The sequence below is a fragment of the Pteropus medius genome, unplaced genomic scaffold (assembly GCF_902729225.1).
Source record: "Pteropus medius unplaced genomic scaffold, Ma_sr-lr_union100, whole genome shotgun sequence".
Lineage (NCBI taxonomy): Eukaryota > Metazoa > Chordata > Mammalia > Chiroptera > Pteropodidae > Pteropus > Pteropus medius.
Window position 1 is genome coordinate 714756 of NW_024351647.1, and position 27445 is coordinate 742200.

Here is a 27445-nt window from a genome sequence, read left to right on the forward strand (position 1 = left end):
CCACTTAATAAGAAAAAAAATTATATGCCAAGGTTGCTAAAATCAATGGTAAGAACAAATATTCTATTTGTGAAATTGCCTAATTTATAAATTAAACTTTAGCATAGGTGTGCATGTATAGGAAAAAAACATCACATTTACAGAGTTTTGTATTATCTGTGGCTTCAGGCATCCACTGGGGGTCCTGGAACATATTCCCCATAGATAAGGGAGGATCACTGTATTTATTAAAGTTTTATTAGTTACTAAGACCTTTATAAGGACTTAGGTGTTAAATTTTATTTTTTTAAATTAAATAAATTTATTTATTTAAATTAGTTTCGAGTATATAGTACATTGATTAGGCATCTATATAATTCATAAAACGGTCCCCCAGTTGCTCCCTCCCTCCTCTGGCCCTCCAGTTAGCCAACATATTAATGCTAACTGCATTCTCTGTGCCGTGCTCTCCATCCTCATACCTAACTATCAATTACTAGTTTGTACTTCTTTAATCCTTCACCCCATTATCCCAGCCTCCCAACCCTCTTCCCCTCTGTCTGTCACCAAATTGTCCACTATATTTGTGAGTCTGTTTTTGATTAGTTTGTTCATTTTGTTCCTTAGATTCCACATATAAGTGAAATCATATGGTATTTATCTTTCTCTGTCTGACTTATTTCACTCAGCATAATAACCTCTAGGTCCATCCATGTTGTTGCAAATGGTTATTGACTTTTAATTGTCCCATTTTAGAGACAGAGAGAACAGTGATCATTGTATTTTCTATGTGACTGAAATATTTTTAGAATGTGGACAGATTTTAAAGGTGGAAAGTTTGGACTACTTGTTTTCCTCCTTTACTCCTCTATTTTTATTTCCTGGATAGTAGAGGTTACATGGTAAAGAGTATCAAATGATAAGAATAAAATGTTAGGGTAAGATTTTGAAGCTTCTTTTATTCTATGTTAAGTACTCTGGAAAGTCTCATGATGAAATGTGCATTTCATAAAAATAATTCCAGAGAAGAAAGCAGATTCAAGAGAAGATGAACCAATAAGGAAGCTACTGTTAATAGTTCAGATACAACATGATGAGTTTATGTTAGGGTAAGAGACAATGAGAATGGAAATAAGGGATTAAAGACATTTTAGAAAATATAAAGGTTTAGGTAACAAACTGGACTTTAGCAATAAGGAAAGATTTAAAGATTCTACAATAAAAAAGAAAATACATTTAAAAGTACTAAAGTTTAAAGGCAAATCTTTAGAACATTTTAAAGAGTTTATGGCAACCTTGACTGAGCATGACGAAGTAACTATAGGCTGTTTATTGGAAGCCTCATTTATTTATCATGTTTCCACTCATTTATTCAACAAATATTGATTCAGAACCTATTATGTGCCCCAAAACTTACCTATCTACTATAGCACAAAGAACAAGATACAATTTCTAGACTCAAAGAGTTTCTAGTTTAACAAAAGATCCAGAATTAAGTGCCTAAAATACAATGCGATAAATTCTACAATAGACTGAGAAATAAAAGGGGTGTTGTGAGATCACAAGACAGAGTAATTAACTTCTTGGTTTCGTCAGAGGTTTCGTTTTAGCTAGTACTAATAAATGTATGGTGCCAGTCTGTGAACCGATTGTTATCAATTCATGATGGAATAAGGAGCTTGCAGCCAATGTAAATCATGTAAATATTTCCTTCATCAAGAAAGCTTTGCTAAGAAAAAAGTGTCAGCTAAACTAAACAGTAGCTTACTGCCATAGCTGATTTACATTCTAGGGCAAATTCCTCTTCTTCTAACAGTTTGTAGACTGGTTACTTTGCATAGCTGAAGTTAAGGGAAGTTAAGTGAAAAATAAGAAGAATTCTAGGCAAATTGGAGTAAGAGGAATACTTTAGGTAGAGGAAATAGCATTTACCAATGAATACAGGCAGAAAAAGAGCCCACAAGGGGAACTGCAAATAGTTCTTCATGGGCTAGAGAATAGGATGCCTATAAAGGGAAGGGAATAAGGTTGGAGAAGAAGACAAACCAAATCATAAAGGGCTTTCTAAGTCTATGCTAAGGAGTGTGGATTTAATCCTATAAGCAAAAAAAAAAAAAAAAAAAAAAAAAAAAAAAAAAAAAAAAAAAAAAAAAAAAAAAAAAAAAAAAAAAATGCCACTGAACATTATAAGCTGGGCGGTAATATGATCAGATCTAGAAATATATAGAATGGATTAGAAGGATAAGAAACTAAATACAACAGCCCAAGAAAGAATAATAAGAACTTGAATTTAAACAGTGGCAGAAGGAACGGAGAATAGGTAAACAGATATACAAGATTATTTAGGAGATAGAAGAGAAAGAGTAGATATGCAGAAATATAGATATGCAGAATGAAGCAAAATATAAAAAATGACTCAATTCCTAACCTGAGCAAATGAATGAGTGAGTGGGAGTCCAAGATAGAGAAAACAAGAGGAACAAGAGGTTTGTGAGAAATAAATTTGTGGAATTTTAAATTGCAGATTTTGTGTAAAGAACAGAGCTCTCTTCGCATTTTCTTTTTTTTGTGATTCATTTAGATATTACTTATCAAGGAATCTGGATGAGAAAGCATATGATTAAAAAAGTATTCTGATCATACTCACCAGTAATCTCACAGTAATTATCTTCTGGATTCTTATTCCTAAAATTTAAAAGGTGTTTTTAAAAATCTATACCCCAAATAATTACCAAGAATCACAACAACCTAAAGAGTAGGAGTGGTGAAAGATTTTCATAGTGTGAGTGATAGAAAAATACAAAGACATATTTTTAAAAAGACTCATCTAATACAGACAGAAAAAATTACAAGGCAATTAAAGAACCCTTTTCAGAATAGTTTGCTAATTTTTAAAATACTACAAAAACATGTTTAATACACGCTGCATACTTTTTTCAAATAAAGAATGACCTATAGAGCAATTCATTTTTCTAGAAATTTAGGCTTAAAGATAATTAAAAAATAAAAGGAAACAACTCAAAGGTCCATCAATAGGGAGCTGACTAAATGTTACCATAGATATACAGCAGATTATGAGTAGATCTGTATGTAACAACATGGAAAGTGCTACAAGACATATTATTAAGTGATCCCATTTTTGTCTTGTTTAAAAAAAGGCTAAAGAGAAACATAAACTTGGATATACATATAAAATTTCTGCAAGGATACCCAAAATAATCAACAGTGGTTATCTGTGAGGACCCTCAGAAATATGACTTAAGAGATTTTTCTGTATTTGTATATAAAGAGAATTTTTTCCAGCTCAACAGCAGTCAATTACACAGAAAATTTGTACTTTATTTAACCAGTCCCTTACTGATGGACTTAAAGGATCTCTTCGCATCTTTTATAATTACAATGCATGCTATAGTGAATGACCTTATATATTCATCACTCCAAACATTTACAAGTATATTGGTGAGATAAATTCCTAGACATGAAATTGCTGAGTCAAAGGGCATGTGCACTTAAAATTTTGCATGATATTGTCAATTGCCTTTTACCATTAATGCCCACTAGCAATGAGTATCTTTTTACCTATATTCTTAACTGATTACATGAAAAATTATATCTCAATATAGTTTAGGTTTGTATTTCTCTTGTGAAGATAAGTATCTTTTCATTTGTTCAAGAGCTAATGGTATTTATTTTTCTATGTATTAATATTACAAAAACTAATTTAATGAAAAAATCTGAAAACTTGGTATTTATTGTTTTATACTTGCTGATGTATTTAAGGATTTATATATGAAAGTGTATTTCATTACTCCATTAAAAGAATAAGCACATATTTATTAGATATAGCAGTATATTAAATTCTACAAAGAATTTGTTTTCTGAATTAATACTAAGTATTCCACAAAATGGACACAAAAGTAAAAAACAAAAAGAATATTAATTTCAAAAGCACTTCATTTAATAAGAATAACTTTTAAAATATAATCTGAATCACATTTTCTGTACTTACTGTATAAAGAGAACATTTTCCCTTGCATCTGTTTCTAAAAAATGAAATAAAATTTGTTCAAAGATACACTAATAAAACATTAGAAAAATTACATAAGGACATTAAGTACAATAAAAAAATTTACTAACTACCCACCTTTCTGCCCCCCATGGCTCAAGTTATGCTTTTTATGCAATAAGATGGACAATAAGTTTTATCAGTTATCTAGTTTGATAGCCACTGTAAAGTTTTATAGAAAACAGATTTATCAGAGACTGCATTATAATATATTTACCTGTAATTTCTGATTCTCTCATTATTTTCATATGCGATTCTGTCTGGAATACCCTAGAAGAGAAAATAAAGAATAATGAAAATCTACAACTTTGAATCATAACACTATGGTATTAATTTATACTGTTTTGAGATAGGAATATATACCACTTTGATTTCAGCTTCCTCTTTGTTGTATCACGTACTACTGATATTTCGAATGCCAAAATCAGTTTACCACTTTAAAATCTATTGTGGTTTTTTAATGAGCTGACCAAATAATTATTTTATTCCTCTCAATAACCCAAAATATTAATTTTATTCAACATTTATTAAGCACACGCTATAAACCTGGTGCTATATACCAGAGTCTGACACATGATCCTTGACCTCAAAGTGCTTTCACTATAAGTAAAAAGCTGGAATAGTGAGTATAAATATTACTTCACTAACTTTTGTTATTAACAGTTCAGATATGGTGGCATGAACTCCAGAGGAAAGGATATCTTTTCACTGAGGTGATTAAGCTTCATGGAGAAGCAGCATTTAATATCTGCCTTGAAGAATTTGACCAATTCACTTTCATTTTGCTAAAATTATCATTCATTATACAGAAGTTCTTAATTGAAAAGAATTTTATTTCAATTACAAAAAAGCAGTGAACATTTGCATGCATATTGTGTGCCAAGCACTGTACTATGTTCTTTATGTGTATTTTTAATGATTATAACAATTCCTGTTACCTTACAGATGTAGATACTGAGGTTCATAAAGGGTTAAGTAATTACCAAGGTCATATAACTGTTAAGTGGCAGAACCAAAATGCAGACCCAAATATGTCTGGTTTTAAAACCTGAGCTTTAACTACAAAGCCACACTCAAAACAATTTTTCTTCAAATGATTTACAACAGAATAATAGAAGCCTTTTTATTCAATATGAGCAGGGTCAGTAATTGGTCAATTAATCAAAAACTATCTTTTAAAATAAGAAATGCTAACTGACCCATAAATACTTTAACCATTTTAAAAAATGGATTTAAATTTGCAAATCTCCTGATATCAATCTGAGGCCTTTACTCTTGAGTGTGGATCTACTGATACAATTTCAGTGTTTATAAAATTTTCGAAGTAACTTTAAAGTGGTATTAACACAGAATCCTTCTAAATTTTTATGATTGATTTCCCTTTTATTCTGTCTCACTCATAACAAATTTGAAAGCATTTTTAAAATAAATTCACCTTTATCAACTTTTTCCTAGCCATTCAATATGTTTTTCATAGAAATAACTCTTTTCCTTTGAGCTCATTATCGTTGGCTTATGTAATATTAAATTATTTAATTACTTCAACTATATAAACAAGACATACACTCCTTGGTAAGCCAACCAATCAACTCTTAGGATCTGAAGCTTATGGACCCGACAGTGTTCAGTGTACTGTAGCTATCAGTATGTTTTACAAGCGTAATGGAGAATATAGGTTAATTCTAATATCTCAGGTGGGAGTTTTAAGTATAGTAAGTTTTACTATACCTGTTTTTTATATTTTACTATATTTGTTTCTATATCGAGAATCTTGTGCTTCTTTTTCTTTTAATTAAATTTATTAAGGTGACATTAGTTAATAAGACTATATAAGTTTCAAGTGTACAATATCTTTAATAGTGAAAAAACTAAAGTTTATATAAACCCATTTTCGATTAGTTGAGACAGGTGAACTTCCTATGTTAAAACGATCATTTCAACATGATTATTTAGATGAGTTTTTTTGAAAAGTAATTTTATCATCAATCATACATGGTCGAACAATACACAAAAGTATACCAGGCAAATGACAAAAAATATAGCACAGACAGAAATCTTAATATTGGTCTAGGTAAAATTTGGGTCAAAAAGCAATAAACAAAACAAAGATAAATATTTCATAATGCTAGAAAGTGCAATTCCGAATAAAGATTTAACGATGATGTACCAATAAACATAGAATCAACATTCATAAAGGAAAACTATTAGAAATATAGAGATATAAAGTGAGATGCCTTATCAACAAGAGAGTAATTCACCTCTCTCTCATAATTCATGATAGATTAAAATGACTAAAATTATGTAAGATTATAGAAGACTCAAATAACATAAGGTATAAGGTGGATATAACTGATATATATCAAACTCTACACTCTAAAATACAGAATATATCTTCAAGTACCTATGGATCATTCACAAAAGTTGATTATATACGAGATTACAAAACCAGTTTCAATAGAAATCAAAATAATACAAGATTAACATTCTCTGACAATATAACTAAAAATTAATGACAACAAAATATCCTTACCACTTAGATATTTTAAAAATCTCTATCAAACAACTCTTGAATCAATGAAGAAATACAAATATACTGCTGAACATCAAGAAAATCATCATGAAAACACCACACAGAAGAATACATTAAATTTAAAAATTAAATTAGGGAGAAATGACATCTTTATGATGTTGAATCTTTTTATTTAAGAACTTGTCTTCATTTGTACAATTAATCTTTAATATCCTTCAGTAATGTTTTATTTTTTATATGCTTTTATTATATTTACAGCAACAAAATATAACAATTAAAAAAGACATTTATCTCTATCTCATTATTTATATATAGGAAATATACTAATTTCCATGTTAATTTTTATCTTGATACTTAGTGTCTGTAGAGGTATTTTAATTGATATTCTTGGATTTTCCTAATATATGATCTGCAAAACGTAATAGATTTATCCAATTTTTATAACTCCAATTTCTTTCTCTAGTTTATTTTTGTTGGTTAGCACCTCCAATACAATGTTAATAACAGTGGTTAAGACAGTTGTTTTGTTCCTTACTTTGGAGAGAATGCTTCTAATGTTTCTCTTTAAGCATAATCCTGAATAACGACCTTTTGAATAACAATTCTCTAATGCTTATCTAATTGAAATACAGGTTATCAGAGTCAGTTAGAACCAACATATTTGGTTTGACATACAAAAAACCATTACCGTAATTTTAAAATTATTTCTCATTTCAACTTACTTTATAGTATCTGCAAAGCTGACTCGACGAGAGCTTTTCTTATTTCTCAACGCATTGGGTTCCTAAAGGCAGAGAATATATGGTGTGATTCTTGATGAAACCATTGTGAATTAGGTTTTCAGAATACTGCAGACAGACCAAGTCTTATTCTGAATGAATTTGATATCATTATTTATTTTGATTATTATTAGATTCTCCAAAATAATCCCAATGTAGAAGCACTTAACAAACATGAATATAATTTTCAGTGTGAGTGATAATAAGCATACGGATATAAACAACATATATTTAAGGAAGGTGATTACTGCCCCTTATCTTTTCTCCCTTTTAAATGAACGGCTATTTTGCTATCAAGAAGAAAGACTGGGAATAAAGCAAGTGATATGTTGACTGTTATTCTAACCTTACTATACTATTTTTAAGATTAAAAAAAAATTTAAATGTAAAATATACATAAATAAAATTTATCTTAACCATTAAAAAAATTTATTTTTATTTCATTGTGGTAAGACTCTCTTTACAAGCAATCTACCCTCTTAACAGATTTTTAAAGGTATAATACAATATTATTAGTTATAGGCACAGTGTTGTACAAACCTCTAGCACACATTTATCTTGAATAAATATGGATCTGTCATTTAATCATTCAAAGTTCAGTAATTTTTTTAACACACACAAACACACACACACACACAACCAGATCCTGTGCCAAGTGATAGGAAAACAGTAGTAAAGAAAATAGTCTCTACACTACTGAGGATTAATGCTGAGACAGACATTAAACAAAAAAATCCACTAATATAAAACTCAAAAGTATGATGAGTAATATGAAGGAAAACTATATAAAAAACGAATTTAGCTTGAGAATCAGGAAAGATTTCTTTGAGGAAATACATTTAAGTTGAAACCTGAAGGATTAGTTAGTCCAATGAAAGGCAGAAGGAAAGCATTCTAGGCAGAATGTGTGCAGAAGCCCTAATACAGGAAAAAACTTGATGTATTTGAGAAATAGAAAAAGAGGCCAAAGCAGAATGAGAACTCAGAAGTACATGGTCTCCAAAACTACATACATTGCATCAATCAACAAAATGTACTAAAAGCCAACTATGTACTGGACACAATAAATTAAAAAAAAAAAAAAATGCATGATAAAGTTCTTGCCCTCATGGAGCTCTCGATTTAAAAACAGACATTAGTAATCAATTACAGTAGGTATTGAGGAATGATTTTCTAAGATTAGTGATTCCAAAGCTGAGTTTTGAAAAACAAATAGGAATTACCCAATAAAGAGGGCTGCGGATTTATGATAAAGCAAGTATGATAAAATATTAATAATAGAATCTAGGTGATGACTATATATGCACATTCACTGTAAAATTCTTTCTACTTTTCAGTATGTTTGAAAAATTTTTTAAATAAAACGTTTGAAGAAAAAAAAATGAAGGACTAACCATCTAGACAGATGGAATATCATATGTAAATACTTGCAGGCTTACAGGTCTGTCTTGTTTGGGGAATAGTAAGCAGTTCTGAATAGTAAGACACATGTGCGAGAGTGGAGAGAAAGAAGGCTGGAAAGTAAGTAGAGGTTAAAAAGTACGAGTGCCAGCTTAATCCAGTGTTTGAATTTTAACCTGTGGGCCATAGGATGCTTACTTGTACATATTCAACTGAGAATAATTTATGATGTTCTCTCTTCATATAGCTAATAAAGTTCCTGACTATTAAAAATATCACTGAAAACAGTAATCTATAAAGAATTTGCACTAGGAACTTACCTGAACTATTTCATTACCACCTCTGAGGTCCTGAAGAGGACTCCTTGGGGGCTTCAAAATCTAGAAGAGAATTATTCAAGAAAATCTGGCATATCTATTAATAATCAGTTCATTTGAAGTCATACTATGAGTAGAAAGGTAGAGATGCTAAAATTCCTATAAAAATCTCTAAAATTCCTCAAATTCATTCTGTTCAGTGCTATACTTTGTGGCTCATTTAAATATTTGGCATCTATTCCCTTCTCCCTCCCTGCCCACCTTTCCCAATTATTTTCCCAACTCTCATCCCATGTGGTCTGAGTGAAGCTCCAACCCAACCTACATGTACAACACGTAGCCCTGGTTTAGAATAATCTGCATATGGTATCTCTCAGCAATAGTGATTGGTTCAGGAATGAGAGCTTGATCCATATCAAAATAATCAAGCTAGTACAATTCAATCTTGAGTCGTTTGTATTATTTATCTTCAGGAAATAGATATTTTTTATGTAAGACTTGAACCTGAATGTTCGGAGCTAGATATAATGTAGTAAGCATAGGGAGCCTATCTAATAATGAAGATTACCCAGAGGAAGTAATCAGAGTAGAAAAATTGAAAGGAAATCCTAGTACTGATAATATTGTTGGAACCCCAGGTTAGTAAGTTGTGCCTAATGTCATTCCTATCTTTGGATTTTTCAGCTTCATAATCTGATAAATCTTGTGCTTAAATCAGTTTAAGTTGGATTTTTTTTGTGTCTTGCTTTGCACATCAGTTTAAATATATTTTAAACACCTTTATTGAAGTATAATTTACAATAGCATACAATTCATAAAATTACCATGAGAGTAATAAAATGGGAATTTTAGTACATTTACAAAATGTAAATTTTAGTATATTTATACAACTATAAAACTATATAAGGTTAAATATTTTATTCTTTATCCAGAGAGCAATAGGAGCCAGTGGAGGTGGGATAGTGATGCCACAGTAAAAATTACTATGGAATACAGTCATCATTCAAAAAAAGTTAACAAATAAATGTTTCTTACTGAGGAATGTCGTCTTCTAACAGGCCTCTCTATATTGTCACTAGAAGAGAGGAAAAAAATTTACATACATACTGATAAAAGCCTGAATTTTCAAAAGCCATAGTCACATCAACTCTTACATGCTTTTAAATTAGCCATCCTTCACTTAAAACTCAGCATTGCTTTCACTTAGCAAAATTTACAACACTTTATATTCAATATTTAGGAAGTCAGGGTTTTAAAACACACATTATATACTACGAGACCATCCTGAAACACAATCAGTACAACATAATTTACCATATTTACGGAGGTACAATTACAAGATAAATGGGTTATAAATCAAGAGATTCTAGCTCTGGTTTTACTATGTGATTTTTACATCGGGTTTTAAAAGTTCAAATTCCTATGAAGCCTAAACACATAATTTAATAAGTATAAGAAAAATAGGTGGAGTGGAGACTATAATAGAGAGTTCTTGCCTGGTTTAAAGGTCATAGCCATTACTACATACAGGTTAGCTGTTGCCAAGCAAGAATACAAGCCCAGTGTTGCCACAGTTGATTTTCAAGAGAAGCTGAAAATCTACTTGTTATATGAAATCTTGAAATTTTGACATTTAGCAACTATTTCAAAAATTTAAAAACATTGTTTGAGAAAAAAATTATGTCTCTGGTTGTAAACAGATGCCAACTTTAGACAAATCATTTTGTTTCCTTGGGCCTCAATTTTCTCATTCTTAAATAGAAGAAATGGGAGGTGGTCTCTAAAGTCTCTCTCAGTTTTGACTCTAGATAGGTTATATAAAGATATGGCAAGGGGGGCTATGACTTTGTAACATTTACTTCTTTTCCCTGGAAGAGAATACAAACAGATTTCAGAAGTTATCAACAGGTTTTACTAACTGAAAAAGTATCTGTTTCTGATAAAGAGTTTAACATTTTTAGCTGCATTGCATGAACTTACTTTTCTTCATTAGTCTCTGAAGACATCCCATCCATTTTAGAAGAAAACCTTTCTGTAACAAACACGATATTAGAAAAGGTGAGAAAGAAGAAAGTATAAACTATGAAGAGATTAAGAGCAGAGTTGTTACTTTAGTATTACTTTCTAAGAGAAGACCAAAAAAAGAAAGAAAAAGTACCCAATGGAGCTATAAGAAATGAGAAATTTTTATTCTTATTTATTTATTTATTTTTAGGTGAGGCAACTCTTCGTTGACCTCATAGATTTCAAGGACCTTGTCAGCTTATTTTTTACGCCTATAGCACCTAGTCTTCCTAGGTGGTCTCCCATCCAAGTACTAACCAGGCCCGACCCTGCTTAGCTTCTGAGATCAGACAGGATAGGCTTGTTCAGGGTAGCATGGCCAAGATATGAAAAATTTTGAGTTTAGACTATGGACTTTGGTCCACGGCCATGTCACCTGTAACGTGCCAATCTGGTCTGATCTCTTGAAGCTAAGCAGGGTTGGGCCTGGTTAGTACTTGGATGGGAGACCACCTAGGAATACCAGGTGCTGTAGGCAGTTAAAAACTACATATTTTGTTAAAACGGGTCCTTCAAAGTGTTTTTGGAGTTTTTTGGTTTTTACATTTTGAATGGGTTGTAGAAAACAAAACAAAAAACAAATAAAGAAGAATGTGACAGAAACCATGCCAGTAACCATGTAGCTTTCAAAGCCTGAAATATTTACTTTCTGCCTCTTCGTCCACTCCTCCATTTATACTACCAATAACTAGAGTTAATATATTCCATAGTGTCCACTGATATAGAGCCTAGATCTGTGTTGTCCAAACGGCAGCTATTTAAACTTAATTAATTAAAATAAAATAAAATTTAAAATTCTGTTCTTCAATCACAATAGCCATATTTCAGATGCTCAGTAGTTACATGTGACTAATGGGTACCCAGTTGGACAGTCCAGATGTAAAACATTACAATTATCACTGATAGGACAGCTGTCCTATCAATATCTAGTATATCTTCTAGTCTCTTATTTAGCATCAAACATAAATTTATTTCCACTTAATAACAACTTTTTAAGTATTGTTAATACTAACACATCAAACATTGTTACTCAGTTTTTATCTATCTGTCATCTTGTAAACATTTCCAGCCACCCATATAGTCAAGAAGAATTATACTGCTTTGAACCCAACCTTTAATTAGCCAGATCTTACAGTACATTAAACTTTTCTCTGTAAATCATTCGTCTCAAGTTACACCTCAAATCTCACTTTATCCATGAAGCTTCTTTCAGTCTCCATTGTTAAAGGAATCAAATAAGCTCTCCCTTCTGTATGTTCCTATGCCACTTTAGAATGTCCTACAATCCTTTACACTGTCTTGTATTATAGTTATCTGTGTATATTATTTCCCCTTCTGGACAGTAAACTATTAGATTAGGGACTCTGAATCATCTGCTTCCAGCCCTGGCACATAACAAGAAGGAACCCAATAAATATCCGAGGAATTTGACTGATTCAATTCAACTGAAGTGAAAACTTCGATCTTAATATCTAGAGTAATCTAGAGTAAGTTCTGCTTTAGTCTCTGTCATATCTCTATAAACTTATTTTTAAAATTCCAATCAGTAATTTTTTTAGAATTTTTTTCTTAAACTCTAGTATTGAGATAAACAGCAAGAAAGGGGGCTTTAACTCTGAAGCTAATAATGGACAGAGAAAGATTTTCAAAAACTCATTTGTGGAGTACTAATAATACTGGCTTACTTACTAATGTATATCAGCAGGAAATGGAAAATCTGTTTACTGCGCGCTAGCACTCCAACCAGACATTGTAAATAAACCACGATAAACCGAGAGTTTAAAATCACTTATTGCTGTCACTTCATTTACAGCAAGAAAAGACCGAGTCAGAAATACAAACAGTCGAGTTTCCTAGGGAAGAGAGCCGGAGTGCGAGAAAGAGTCCGGGAGCCTGGACAGAAGAGGACTAGCGGGACGCTGCGGTCTCAGACGCGGAGAGAGCCACAGATAACCGAGCCGAGCCGACCTGATGCGACCGAAGAGGCCCAGGTGTGGATGGGAAGTGCTAGGGAGGTAGGAAGCGGATCAATGTGCAGGCCCAGATGAGGAAAGAAAGAGCCCCACACCAAGAGAGAAGCGTCTACTCTAGCCTAAAGCTTTCGGGGGCCGCCTGGCATAGGGAGCGTCCCCTACCTCCTATCGCTGGACTTTCAGGGTGCTTAGATAAAACCTAAAGTCCTCCCAAGAGCCCAGACGCAAGAGTCATTCTCTTTATCTGCCGCAGCCTCCTGCTTAAGAAATTCTCCTTACATCTGTTTGGGGTCCGCGGGGTTCGGTTGGGGTCCGCAGGGTTCGGAGAGGTAGTTCACCGTCGCCTCTGGACGTCACCTAACAGCGCCCAGACAGCTTCCGTGCAGTATTCAAATCTAACCGCCTAATCGACGCGCATGCGCAAAGACAGTCTATGTTCGACTCCGCCCCTTAGATGCCGGAGCAACCCTAGTCCTAAAACTCCTGTAATCGAACTTCCTTTCCAGCCTGTATGCCAATATTATTTCCTTCAGGGCTTCTCATTTTCTGTTGAATTTTATTTTGTTTCCCGTATTGCTTCCCATCTTATGGGAGCGGCCATCTTCTTTTGGTTACTTGCTTTAAAAACGATAGGCTCTTTGTTTCCGTACAAAATGGTGGCCTCCATAATACTGCGTCACATCCCCCTACTATTACTCCCTATAGCTACCAGGAAGGAGTAGGCTTCTGGGACGAGGTGGCCGAGTGGTTAAGGCGATGGACTGCTAATCCATTGTGCTCTGCACGCGTGGGTTCGAATCCCATCCTCGTCGGGAGTGACTTTTTGACTCAGATGAGTGTAAATTTACTTACAGAGTGGAAATAGTTTAATATATTCCGGCTCCGATTTACTAGTCGATTGACCCCAGATCCGTCAATCTCAAATTCAAAATATTTAAAAGACAACTTTTGAACATTCTGACCTTACAAAGAAAAGGGCATTTTCTGGGTATCAAAAAATATCTGTGCTGGATTTCATTTCTTTTTATACGAAAAAGACAATGTATAGAACTGTACGATTACTGCTATTCCCATGTCGTTTAATGCTGATCTGCTCCATATTAATTAACTAGATCCTGATCAAGAGGCTTCAATTACTGTGGACTCTTAAGCTAGAGTTCTTACTACTTGTCCTTACTACGAAATACCCGATTTCATTTCAAAAGCCACCTCGTGACACTGTTCATTTCAGGATTCTCTTCCAGTCCCCAGTAGGTTGCAGGTGCTCAAGAAAAATATACACAGGGAAACTAAAAAGATGCTGACAAAAGATATAACCTTGGTAGTACATATCTAGTAGCCAGAGACTTAAGACCTGAAACATGGCTACCTTCCCAGAGGAAAAGAAAGTGTTAAAACCTCTTTCGGGTTTAAGCAGTGAGGGAGGCACAGGAAGCAAAAAAATAGATTCCTCTCTTGAAAGGTCGTCAGGCAGATTCATTTCAACTCACATTCAACAACCTTCGCTTATCCAATATTTATCTACAGGTACCTAATGAATTACATCACTTCAACTCACTATAACTCTGTGATCATGATAGACATTTTTATTACTCCGTTTTTCAGATGAGAACAATGGAAGATAAATTTGCTCAAAGTTAGACAGCTTATGTAATTGCAGAAAGGGCAGTGTAACCCATGTCTGTCCAACTCTCGTGTCTCCTAACCACTATTTTATACTGTGCTGGAGATTATTAGTAAACAAGGGCTCATCAATCCCTTGTGGTAATGGTTTACACATTCTCTGAGCACCAGCATGGTACCCCAGAACCTGACGCTTGGCAGGTGCTTCAGCTAAGTTTGTGGCACAGAGGGTGGAAGGCAGTAGTCCTTGCTAAACTGGCTCCACTGACTCATCCCTCTTAAATCCAAATCCCTTGGGAATATTGATACCTCCTTGGGCCGAGGGTCACTCCAACACCTGCCTTCAGCCTTGCTTTCCAATCCATTCACCACCCTGTTGTTGGAAGGTTTCCTCTCCGAATTCCATACACTCTCAAAGGACCATGGATAGAATTCAATTGATTAGTTGGTTGAGGAGAAAAATTGCATCTTTATTTTCACTAATCTCTAACCGAAAGCATTTCTTTTAATAAACATAAGCAACAGAGTACAGTAATATTAACCTTACTTGTGATTTTGTCACCAATAGAAATTATGGAGATTTTTATATCATGTTATTGTTTTTGCTTTATGCTCATCACTACTTCAAAATAATGGTAGTTATTAGAACTATCTTAAAGATTTAAAAAATATTTTGATAACCGTACTCTAACATAATTGGTTGCCTTTGTAATCCAATAAATTTAATTTTATGCATTTTAAAACAATATTCTAAGAAGAGACCCATAAGCCTTGCCAGACTGCCAAAAGGGTCTATGTCACAAAAAAGGTTAAGATCCCCTGTCAGACTTTTCTAAAGCACCTTCAAGACACTGATCTTAAGCTTTCCTTGAACTAGGCCTTGCTCTCACGCCCACAAGACCTTTGCAGATGCTGTCCTTACTCCTCTCCTTGGAACAGGCACCTTCAGATCTCAGTTTAGATGTCATCCCATCAACAGGCCTTGTCTAGCCCTGAATCCTGAAGCTTAGATTTCTTTTAGTTAGCCCCTGTGCTCTCTCTTGTTTCAGGGGCTTTGCACCCCTCCAAGATGCTCCTGTAGCTTCTTGGGTTTCTCCCAGAACTTGCCAGACAGTATTTAAATTGCCCATTAGTGCTGCAATATTTAAATTGCCCACTAGTGCTTACACTAGTAAGTCTGCATCATTTTTCTGAGTTTTACCTGCTTCTTGCAGTGATGACTTTCCTATGGAAAATTGATAAGGTCTATCAATGTGTCAAGTCTCTTCAAATAAAAAGTAAATGGAAAATCTTCAGCCATAGAAGTTCTGAAAATACAAAACACTGGAAGTGTCTAGAAAAAAAATAAGAAAATTTGAGTGTAAGCTCACTATTCCATTCCTCAGTTCTGTACTTGTTTTCATGCTTAGTTCATTTATGGTTTCTTTCCTATGAAATTTCAGTAAGACTTGTTAAGAGTGTATTTTTTGCACTTCTATGACCTCTTGATCTGTAAGAACTGTTTTTACCCTTTTCCAAGAGAACCAAAAAAGAATCAATAACACGCCAGATTATTTAAAAGCCCAGGGGGAAAAAAAAAATACTCGGATCAGTAATAGAAAATAAATTTATAAAGCACTAAGAGAGTCGCCATCTACTGGAGCAGCTGCAACTGCACGATGGACAAGACAGTTCTACAGAATGGCTGCTTCATTTGGAAAGATCCTCATTACTCTCTCAGATTTGTCAACAAATGACAGCTGAAGAAACCATTCTCCATCAACACCAGGTTCTTCTTCATAAGTCCTATCGTTAAGGATCCTTCTTCACGCCTTCAACTTCTAGAAGGCCATGGGAGAAAGACCCATTACATAGTCAAGTGCATTACCAAGATATTCTAGCTCTCTTATCACTTCAGTGCCAGGGAATGGTTCTTCATTCTCCAAGTACAGCTTTAGGAAGACTCATTTTGCCTAGAGAATGAGGTGCTCTGGGAAGAACTGTCCAGTATTTAGTTGGTGATTATTTGCATCCAGGCAGGCCCTTAAGTGTCAGCAGCCTTTATATGATATAGCTCTGAAGGAAGCTTTGAAATCAATGAATTTTCTTTTTTTTTTTCTTTTTTTGGTTTGAGTTCATTTCTTAACTTTTGCAAACAAAACAAAACAAAAAACAAAACAGACGCCAGGCTGCAAGATTTGCAAAGATTGATTTTGAGAGGCAGATGACAAAAGTAACTTCTGCTTCTCACCATTAGGAAGTATGGTCCCAATGAAGAACTATCTCTGTGAAAACAATCATGACAAGACCTTGAGACGTTCAAGAATGCAAGACAGGCATTATTCTCTGAGTCTGCAAGAAACATTTCCCTTGGCTCAAATCATTCCCTGAGCTACATGCTATCATGTGAAAACATCCACCTTGCTATAACAGCTTCTAGTGAGCTAAAAATGAAGTTTTTCATATTGAAGATCAATAGAGCAAAAACAAATCCGTTTGATAGTAACCTTGCTTAGGAAAGACAAAGTGAATAAATGCCAACTACTGTGGGAAATGGGGAGTAACACTTATGATATTCCATGTTTTGAATCTTCTGCTGAGAAAGCTATGGATAGTTAGCAAGCAACGATTACACCATTCCTTCTCATCATATTTAGGAGGAGCAATGCCCCACATTTCAAATTTCAAAATAATTTTTTCCTTTGAAATCTCCAGAATGAAGTAAAGCAAGGTTGAACCCAACTCTATGGAATAGGGTGAAGTTAACAGATGAAGGCAAGACCTGAGGACATGACTGGTGGTTTCATGGTTAGAAACAGAAACAATAATCCTTTTTTGATTATGATACCTATAAAGTAGTACATTTTTCATATTTCTCTTTGGGCTAAATAAAAAGTCATTGACTCTGAGCACTTTTTCCCCTCTGGCTTTTGTAAAAATTTTGAATCTCGAATATTGTTATTTGAACATATTGATTTATATTTATCAGTTCTAAATCAAATTCCTTTAGTAAATGCTTAGGCGATACTGATGGACAAATGAAGGCTGCATGAACTTTGACAACATATGGAGTGACAAAAACAGACCATTGAAAGTCCAAGTCATCTCAATGATCAACTTTCTGTTGATAGCAAATATAGCTATGGAATTAAAATTCTGATTTTTAAAGTCTTGAATGACAGAAATTTGGCATCTAAAAATATATATACACACACCTATAGACATATATATTTAGCTTTTAAAATATTGAAATAACTCCTTGAGAATGGTTTCTGTGTACTCACTGAAAGTATCACTCCCAATCAACTCTCCTTTCAATGATTGTCAGTAATCACTTTTTGGTACAACCTAGCAAGTAACAGAGGCAGTCTTTATTTTAGCTCAGGATGCAGGACTTAAAAAAAAATTTTTTTTGGCTTAAACAACAGAAATGGTCCCATAATTCTGGCAACTGGAAGTCCTAGATCAAGGTGTCAATGGGATTGGTTCCATTTGAAGGCTGTGAGGGTGAACCTGTTTCATATCTCTTCCCTAGCTTCTGGTGGTTTGCTGGCAATCTTTGTCATTCCTTGTATTGTAAAATTCTTAATCTCTACATTTGCCTCAATTCTGATTTTGGATGATTTAGCATTTAGGGCAAGATACGTTATTCTTTAAAAATTCTTGGCCTACCTTAACTTCATTTAGAATGTTGAAAAGTTTATAAGAAAAAAGAAATGGAAAAATTGCATCACTTACTATTTACTTAAATTATTAGAGTATTTTCAAGAATCTTGTGACCTCTCTGTGTATCTGAGAGCATGCCATATCTACAATACCAAAACTATAAGTTGCTTTATTTATTTTTGGCCATAAGCTGCTTTTAAATCTTAGTTCTTTTATGATAAAGAAGCAGTATTTGAATCTGCTAAGACATATTAAAGTGGTCAGTCACATTTGCAAATTATTATATATTGCTTATCATTATAGTCTCCAAAATACCAAACATATGTTTGCTTTCCATCCCTGATGAAAATGACGCACGATCGAGGCACTTGGAATGGTACCCGACCCAGCTGCATGGAGGTCAAATAGACTTAAGGAGTTGTGTGCGGTGGGTGACTAAAAGAGGAGAGTTACATATCCAAAGGTTACAAAAAAGAGATTTACAACATTTTTTATTAAAAATTTTTTATCTTGAAAGATATTGCACGATATAATACATACATATATATTATATACATAGTTTAAAAGAACAATGATAAAAACCAATGCCACATATATGTCCCAGCTTAAGAACAGAACAATACCAGTGCCTTTGAAGCTTCCTATGTGCCCCTCCCTGTTGGTTTCCGATTAGAGATAACCACTTTACTGAATTTTGTTAATTATCTTCTTGCCTTTCTTAGCAAATATGCACATATATATCCCTAAAAAATATTTTTTCAATTTTATATAAATGGAATCATATTATATTTATTCATCCATGATTTCTTTCATTCAACACTGTTTTATCCAGGTAGTTCATTCATTTTTCACTGCTGCTTAGTATACAAATATCTGAAAAGAAAATTAAGTATCTATTCTTTTATGGATGGTGGTCTCCAGTTTTTTCCTATTATAAGAATGCTGCTGTGAATGTTCTTGTACCTGTCTCCTAGGGTACATGTGCATGTGTTTCTCTAAGTATAGAGCTAGAAGTGGAATCATTGGTTATGTACATGTTCAACTTACTAGGCAGTTCTTAATTGTTCTGATGTAGTTAATGACTGATAAAAATGTTGCAGTTTTAAAAATATGGACAAGCTTCAAATGAAAGGAAAATAATTGAGTACACAGAGGGTTTAGAGGGCAAGAAGTAAAATTATCTCTCTTTGCAGATGACATGAAACACACACACATGCACACACAAAGACACACACAAAACTATTAAGCTAATAAATTCAGCAAAGTTGCAGGATACAAAATCAACCCCAAAATCAGCTATAATTCTATATATTAGCAATAGATAATCCAAACATGAAATTAAGAAAACAATTCAGTTTAAAACAGCATCAAAAAGAAAACATAAAGGTTAATCTTTATGACCTTGGGTTTACCAAAGGATTCTCAGATAGAATACTAAAAGCACAATCAATAAAAGAAAAAATAAAGTGAATTGCATCGAAATTAAAATTTGTCAAAAGCACAGGCAACAAAAGCATAAACAGACAAGTAGAACTACATCAAACTAAAAAGCTTCTGCACAGCAAAGGAAACAATTAACAAGAGTGAAAGGCAGCCTATGAAATGGAATATCTGCAAGTCATATATCTGAAAGGGGTTAATACTAAAAAATATAAGGAATTCCAACTCTAGAGCAAAAAACACCCCAAACAACCCAATGGGCAAAAGATCCGAATAGATGTCTCACCAAAGATACACAAATGACTAGGTTAGGAGAGCTTCTAGGTTGAACAAGAAGGCATCCATGTGCCCAAGAGGTGGCATACTCTGAGCCCTACGGTATCAGAAGCACCTGTACTAGGGACCCCTCCCTCAGGATATCTCATCTGGCCATTCCTTTGTATTCTTCAAAATCCTTTATGATAAACCAGTAATTTAGCAAGTAAATTATTTTCCTGAGTTCTGTGAGCCATTCCAGCAAATGTGGTTTTGAACCTAAGGAGAAGGTTGTGGGAAACTCCAATGTATAGTTGGCCAGAAGCACAGGTGACAACTCGGACTTGAGATTAGCATGTGAGGTGAGGGCAGTCTTGAGAAACTGACCCCTTAATTTGTGGAATCTGATGCTATCTTCAGGTAGATAGTGTCAGAATTGAGTTAAACTGTAGGACACCTACCTGGTCTCAGAGAATTGCTTGGTGTGGGGAAACCTCCACACATTTGAAGTATAGAGTATTTTGTAAATAGCAAGTAAAGGAAAATAAGTTTTTCTCTTCAGGTATCTAATAAAGTCGAACACAAAGAAGCAGAGAGTAGAATGGTGATATTGGGTTGGGAGCAAGAGTAAATGGGAATTGCTATTCTACAGGTATAAGGTTTCAGTTATGCAAGATGATTAAGTTCTAGAGCTCTGCTGTACAAACAATATTGTGTGTAGTTAACAATACTGAATGTACACTAAAACTTTTGTGAATGACAGCACACTATCAATAAAATATACAGACAACTTACAAAATGGAAGAAAATATTTGCAAATCATATATCTAATTGATCTCGTATCCAAAATAAAAAACTTCTAACTCAAAAAGGCAAACAACCTAATTCAAAAATGGGCAAAAATCTCAAATAGACATTCCTCCAAAGAAGATATATAGACAACAAGCACATGCAAAGATGATAAACATTATTAGTTAATAGGGAAATGCAAATGAAAATCACAAGATAACATTTTACTTCCACTAGACTATAATCAAAACAGAAAATAAGTATTGGTGAGGATGTGGAAAAATTAGAAACCTAGTGTGTTGTTGGTGGGAATATAAAATAGCTCAGCCACTGTGGAAAAGTTTCATGACTCCTCAAAAAGTTAAACATAGAATTACCATATGACTCAGCAATTTCACTCCTTGGTGCATACTCTAAAGAACTGAAAAAAATATTCAAACAAAAATTTGTATACAAATGTAAACAGCAGGTGGAAACAACCCAAATGTTCATTAACTGACAAATAGATACACAAATGTACAATACCCATAAAATGGAATATTATTCAGCTATAAAAAAGAAATGAGGACTGATGCATGATGTAAATTGGACGAACCTTGAAAACATTATGCTAAACAAAAGAAGACAGTGGCAAAATGTCACTTATATGAAAGGTCCAGAATAGGCAAATCCATTGAGACAGAAAATAGATTAATGGTGACATGAGCTAGGAGGAAGGGGAAATGGAGAGTGACTGTTTAATGGATATGGGTTTCCTTTTAAGTGATGAAGATATTTTGAAATTAGAAAAGAGATAATGGTTGCCCAACACTGTGAATGTGCTAAATGTCACTAAATTGTATACATTAATTTGGTTAATTATCATATTATGTGAATTTATCTCAATAATAAAAAGCAGCAGCAGTAGGAAAACCAGACATTCCAGGGATAACAAAAAGGAATATATTTATGAACCAAAAAGTCCTCAAACTCTAGGTTGAAGGAGAAGAAGGAAAGAGGTAGAAAGTATAAGCAGGTCCTTTAAGAGCCCAACCTCACTCCTATAGAAACCCTAAGAACCAGACCATGAGGTCAGTTCCTTCCCCATGGCCTCTTCCAACCAAAGAAGCAATCTTTCCATTGGCCACAGCTTTCAGTCTTCTTGCCAGTCATCCTGTGCCCAGGTAGGCATGGGTGAAAAGTACTCAAAGCCTGGCCCTTTATAGCGCAGGGCATGCAGAAACATCACAAGGTCCTGGGGCAAGGGGTCCTGTCGCACCAGCCGGCATTCTGCACAGAGGGGGTCTATCTCTTGATTGATAACATCTGTTTCAGCTGCATTTCCTGGTGCCAAGGCCATTGTGTTCAGATCCTGAGATGCTGTCTCAACTACTCCATCCATCTTTTGGGTGGATGCAGCCAAGTCTTCTAGGCAGTCCTTGCCCAGCTCTGAAGAGGAAACTGTAGAGTTTTTGAGTCCTGGAGATAGGTCACTTTCACAGAGATCTAGCACATCCAGGCTCTGTTTGGCCTGATGCTCTGCCACAAGGTCCCGAAGCAGTTCCTCATCTGTCTTGGGAATGTGGCCACCCCGGCCCCGTGAGGGGCCCCAGGCCACTGAGTTATAGATGGGGTCATTGAGGATGGGGTGGCCCAGGAACTGGAGGTGGACTCGGATCTGGTGGGTGCGGCCTGTGAGTGGCCGGCACCTCACCACACTGGAGTGGCCGTTGTAACTCAGTCTTTGAAACACTGTCTCACAGGGCTTGCCCCGAGTGTCTACACGGCACACCCCAACCTTGTAAGATACTACCAAGATGGGTTCCTTGCAGGTCACTTCCTCAGCGGGGAACTCCCCTTCCACCCGGCATACGTACTCCTTCTCTAGCTACAAAGGAGGGAAGAGGGAGAAATTCAGCACAAACTCATGAAGCCCAGGCCCTCTGCAAGTGATGAGAATGCATCAGTGCCAGACAGAAGAGGATTCAAATCCCAGCTCCACCATTTGCCAGTTTCATGATTCTGGGTACATTACTTAGCCTCTTTAAATCCTATTAACTTCTCTAGAAAATGTGAGATTAGGAAAGCATTTATCTCACAGGGCTGTTGAATTGCGTTAGGCTTTAATGTACTTGGTATTTAGCCTGGTATACAGTAAGAACTCAGTAAATGTATCACAATGAAATTGAGAATTACAAGTCTCAAGACCACAGTCACTACCATTTAACTCTTCTACCCAAGACTCTTCGGATTTCATCCATAATCTTTCTACCAATATGCTCTCCCTACAACCTTAAAAACCTCGCTCAGCCTGTCAGTAGTTAAAAACTTTAAGAGAGCAAATTATAAAGAGAGGCAGAGTATGCCATCTCTAAAAATCTCTCAAAACATTAAGAGATAATAACCTGTCTTCGGCACATTAGGTGTTGACCTCTCTGAAGGTAGGAAGCTTGGCCAGATAAACATGAAGGCCCGCTTCAGATATAACTTGGTGATGTCCTTTTGACACATAGCATTTGTGAGCCCAGGAAGTCACCTGCATGAGACATAAATGAGACCCACCTGCCGGTCTCGAACCTGTTCATGAATTCTCTCTGAGACGGATGCTGTCTTGGCAAACATGAGGACCCCCGAGGTAAGGCGGTCAAGCCGATGCAATGGGTGTAGCTCCTTGAGTTGGTGCTCCTTGCCCAGGATGAAGATGACTGTGTTGTGTCGGAAGCGGCCACACGGGTGGACAGGAATGGAGGAAGGCTTGTCTACAACCACTACATCTTCATTCTCAGCCAGCAGACGGATAGGCTCTGCTGTAACTGGTGGCTCATGCCTGTGTACTGTGTTCCGCAAGAAGTCATTGTCCTGCCAATGATACAGGCAATCAATCGGTCATCCCAAGGGCCAACAACCTGTAATCAGTCAACTACACACACAGATTCCCCTGTTATTTGACATGGGAAGAATGGTTACAGTATTTCCTTACACAGAAAAAGCGGTATGCATAGTGTATTCTCATTCTGTAAATATACAGACACCCAGGCAGTAGCAGGCATTGAAAAAGAACTAGGATATATACAAAATGTTAATGGTGATATTTCTGGGTGATGAGATTATAAATGCTTTTTGATTTTGCTTATTTGTATTTTCTCTACAATGTTATATTTAAAAAGTAAATTTTTCTAAAATGGTGGGAGAAAACTTTCTTAAATCATCACTTTTCATGACTTCAAACAAACAACATCACATTAAGTCCAGAAATCCGAGTTCTAGAACTGGATTGTCCACAGGCTCACTGCAAGCCACTTGACGTCTCAGGGCCTCAGTTTCCTCATCTGTAAAGTGTGAGGATTAGACCAGACCTGTGTTTTTCAAAATTGAGATGAGAGAGGGGATTCAAACTATCTATTCCCCAAATGCTGAAATCACTTTGTCTTCCCTCACGACCTAGTGAGCCAGTATTACTCACAGGAGTGTCTGGTACCTCTTAGTTGTGAAGAAATTTTATAGAAAGATCAAAGCACTGAGCTAGACAACTCTGGTCTTCATCCCTGACAGTTCACAATTCTATCATATCAGAGTCTAAGATTAATAATTTAAGTAGTAGTCATAAGAACACAGGCTTTGGAGGTGATGCTGTTGCCTTATTTCTGTGAAGTTTATCTTAGTTTCCTCACAGGCAAAATGAGAGGTGGCAATAACTATCCCATAAGGCTGTCGTTAAATGTTAAAGTACTTAAAAATGCTTAACTCTGTGCCCAGCACAAACTAAGGAGACATAAATGATAGCCTCTATTATACTATTTGTACACGATGTGAGGTAAAAAGTGATCAATGATCAATTTTTATGGCTTATTTTATACACTGTCACACTGGCATGTGCCACAAGACACTGTATAAAATAAGCCATAAGAATTCCAATTTCTGTCCCTTGGAAACAAGGAAGCCGCTTAGATGGAGGGGTGAGTTTTGAAGCACTGAAGCTACTTGCAGAAACCGGGTGGGAGAAGAAAGCTAAAAGATTGTACCAAGAGAAAGCGAGAAAGCTCCTGAATTACCCCGATTTTACTCCAGTATCTATGCCCTACCAGCTCTGAAAAAAAACCGTGCCCCCTTTCCTCGACCCTTTCGGCCAGTCCCATCAGGAGTCCACCTTGAGCACAATGCTGAGGTCCTGTACGGGCTCCTCGTTGAGGTGGAGGCGCCCCGCGCGGACCGCGGCCTCGTAGTAGGCCAGGGGCTGGGCTCGGAACTCGGTGCTGAAGACGTGCAGCAAGCTGTGGCCCACCCAGCGGCCTTTGCAGTAGGTCCGAAAGTCAAAGTAATAGGGCTGCACTTTGCGCAGGCCTCCCTCGAAGTAGTAGCTGGTCTCTGCAAAGTGCTCATCGCCGAAGCTCACCCCTGCCCGCCGCTTCTTCGGCGGTGGCACCACGCGCTCCCTGGTTGTGCCCCGCAGCTTCTTCCGCTTGCCTGGGCTCGGCGCTGCAGCCGTGGCCAGCTCCTCGTTCCCTGTGGCCTGCTCTCTGTCCCTAGGGGCCAGCTCCACTTCCTGGACCGCCGGCGTGGGGCACACTGGCGGCCGCTCACCCTTCGCATCGCCACCCGCGTCTCCGTTTTGCTGAGCCGGAGCCCTCACCTCGCTTGCTGCCTCAGCCCCAGTCGAGAGCGTTTCCTCCATTGGGCCCCTACGGCCACCCCAAACCCTGGCAAAACTAAGGGACCGGAGATTGAAGCACCCCTGCACAAGAAACGGGAGCCACCAGCGGCCACCTAGCCACATAATCGGGCGGCCATCGCTCCTGGGTCGCGATCTGAAGACGTCACTGGCACCAGCCAATCAGTGAGGCCCAGTGCTGAGGCGGGGACTGTGAAGAGAGTGGGAGTGAGGCAATGAGGAAGTGAGTTGAATGGCTTGTTGAGAGGCTGTGAAGAAGACTCACCAAGAGCGTTGATTTCTTATAGATATGCTGAAACTTCCTTGCTCTGGAAAAACTCTTGCAAGGAACTTTATTTGAAAGAAAACACTCTAAATTTAAAATAAACATTTAAAACAGAACAAAACAGACTGCTAAACTCTGAATATGCTAAGAATATTTAAGCAGTGTTTTATACTTTAAAAGAATATTACATTATGTGACTAATATCTCAATAAAGCTGTTATATGAGTATTTTAAAATACACACACCCCAGAAGCAATGTTTTTTGCACCTGCCTTTCCCCCTAACAGCATAAGAAAGATTATAGAGACCTCCCATTGCTTCCCATATGCCTCTGGCCTAAGATTAAAATTGCAAGTGGATCAGAAGATATACTTATCAGAGCTCTTAAATGCAAAATACTGAAACCAACTCTGGTTAACTTCATCACAGAGGGAATTAAGAAAAGAATATTAGTACCTCATAGAGTTCACAAGAGATTTGGAGAACAGGCTCGGAAAAAGATGGAAATCAGAAGAAGCCAAAGCCTCTGAGAACCAGCACATGACAAAAAGGTGAATTGTATGGTATGGGAAGTATATTTTAATAAAGTTGTTATTTAAAAAAAAAAAATGGTGTTCAGAATGTGTCTGAAGCACAGAGAAGGAGAGAGATACCAAAGAGATCTAGAGAGGGAGTCCTTGTGGGATTGTATGAAGCCTTGCTACTCAAAATGTAGTCTGAATTAGCAACATGCGCAACACCTGGCAACTTGTTGGAACTGCGGAATCTTGTTTCTCCTTCCTTCTCGACCTCCTCAATGAGAATTTGCATTTTAATAAGATCTTCAGATGATTTGTCTGCATATTAGTTTGAGAAGTATTGGTATAGACCACAGAGAGCAGACATTTGGACATTCAGCATCTTTCCAACACTCTTCTTCTGTGTGAGGAATTTCTCATATAATAAGTACTTCCTTCAAGAGGCGGAAGCCAGGAACTGGCCTTCCCAGCCTCCCTTGCAGCTTGGACATTGGTGTTTCACCTGAGCTCTTCTGATTGGGCAGAGCCTTTGGTACAGAGGTACACAGCAGAGGAAGTAGGCATCCATGCCTGACAAGATAGCATTGGAGGCATCGATTTGGGAGGCTAACAGTGGAGGAGGTTCTTGTATCCAGTGCCCAGTCAGCAATGCCAGCTACAGTGTCTATGTTCAGTGGCAGTGGGGTGTTCCCTGAGCAGTTTCTCAGCACGGTTTAGACACTGTTCCTGACTCTATAGATTCCCCAGCCTGACTCTCTGGCCCATCTTGAGACTCTCTGTACTACTAAATATTCTTTAATCCTGAGCTGTACAATAGGGTAGCCACGTGTGGCTATTTAAATTTAAATTAATTAAAATGACATAAAATTTAAATTTTAGTTCTTCAGTTGCACAAGTTGCATTTCAAGTGCTCAATAGCCACATTAAGCTAGTCGCTACCTTATTGGACGACTCAGATACAGAACATTTCTATCATTACAGAAAGTTCTATTGGACAGGGCAGCTTTAATCAATTCCTCTTACTGCTTAAACTGGCTAGAATGAGTTATATTATTTGAACTAAGAACTCCAACTAACTTACTATGATAGGAATTTAAGCATTTTAAGAGTAATGGGTGAGAAGGGACAGCAAAAAAGGGCAAGTACCAATGGA

At 36.1% G+C, this 27445-nt stretch overlaps 2 protein-coding genes, 1 non-coding gene and 1 pseudogene across 5 annotated transcripts in view; 2 read left to right on the forward strand and 2 right to left on the reverse strand.

Moving 5' to 3' along the window:
• The window catches only part of KNL1 (kinetochore scaffold 1), a 37842-nt gene extending 24322 nt beyond the window's left edge, over positions 1-13520 (reverse strand). The window contains exons 1-8 of one of the 2 annotated variants that reach the window (XM_039843876.1): positions 13354-13520; positions 11053-11104; positions 10108-10147; positions 9076-9135; positions 7298-7359; positions 4263-4315; positions 3989-4022; positions 2627-2664 (exon numbers count right to left, since the gene is read on the reverse strand). In XM_039843876.1, the coding sequence (XP_039699810.1) occupies positions 2627-2664; positions 3989-4022; positions 4263-4315; positions 7298-7359; positions 9076-9135; positions 10108-10147; positions 11053-11087 (322 nt within the window). In that variant the 5' untranslated portion in view covers positions 11088-11104; positions 13354-13520. The remainder of the gene's footprint in view (positions 1-2626; positions 2665-3988; positions 4023-4262; positions 4316-7297; positions 7360-9075; positions 9136-10107; positions 10148-11052; positions 11105-13353) is intronic. The other variant, XM_039843877.1, reaches the window with a different exon arrangement.
• Positions 11496-11614, forward strand: LOC120587252 (uncharacterized; annotated as a pseudogene).
• A 319-nt stretch (positions 13521-13839) lies between the features above and the next one.
• TRNAS-GCU (transfer RNA serine (anticodon GCU)) lies at positions 13840-13921 on the forward strand. Its single transcript has one exon. It is a non-coding gene; the product is annotated as a tRNA-Ser (tRNA).
• Positions 13922-20032: 6111 nt separating this feature from the next.
• Positions 20033-25648, reverse strand: RPUSD2 (RNA pseudouridine synthase domain containing 2). 2 transcript variants are annotated; one of them, XM_039843884.1, is made up of 3 exons: positions 25234-25648; positions 23403-23699; positions 20033-22728 (listed from the first exon to the last, which is right to left on the reverse strand). In XM_039843884.1, the coding sequence occupies exons 1-3, from the start codon at positions 25612-25614 to the stop codon at positions 21994-21996; spliced, it is 1413 nt and encodes a 470-aa protein (XP_039699818.1). In that variant the 5' UTR covers positions 25615-25648; the 3' UTR covers positions 20033-21993. The 2 variants fall into 2 exon arrangements, with proteins under 2 accessions (XP_039699818.1, XP_039699817.1); XM_039843883.1 differs by having other exon boundaries at positions 24988-25648.
• Between the last annotated feature and the right edge of the window lie 1797 nt (positions 25649-27445).

Excerpts from the sequence above, each read along its gene's own strand:
- RPUSD2 (XM_039843883.1), bottom strand. The coding sequence starts at position 25,614 with ATGTGGCTAGGTGGCCGCTGGTGGCTCCCGTTTCTTGTGCAGGGGTGC. Across the intron at positions 23,700-24,987 it reads ACCTCAGCATTGTGCTCAAG|GACAATGACTTCTTGCGGAA; the intron begins GTGGACTCCTGA and ends TATCATTGGCAG. Across the intron at positions 22,729-23,402 it reads AACAGGTTCGAGACCGGCAG|CTAGAGAAGGAGTACGTATG; the intron begins GTGGGTCTCATT and ends CCTCCTTTGTAG.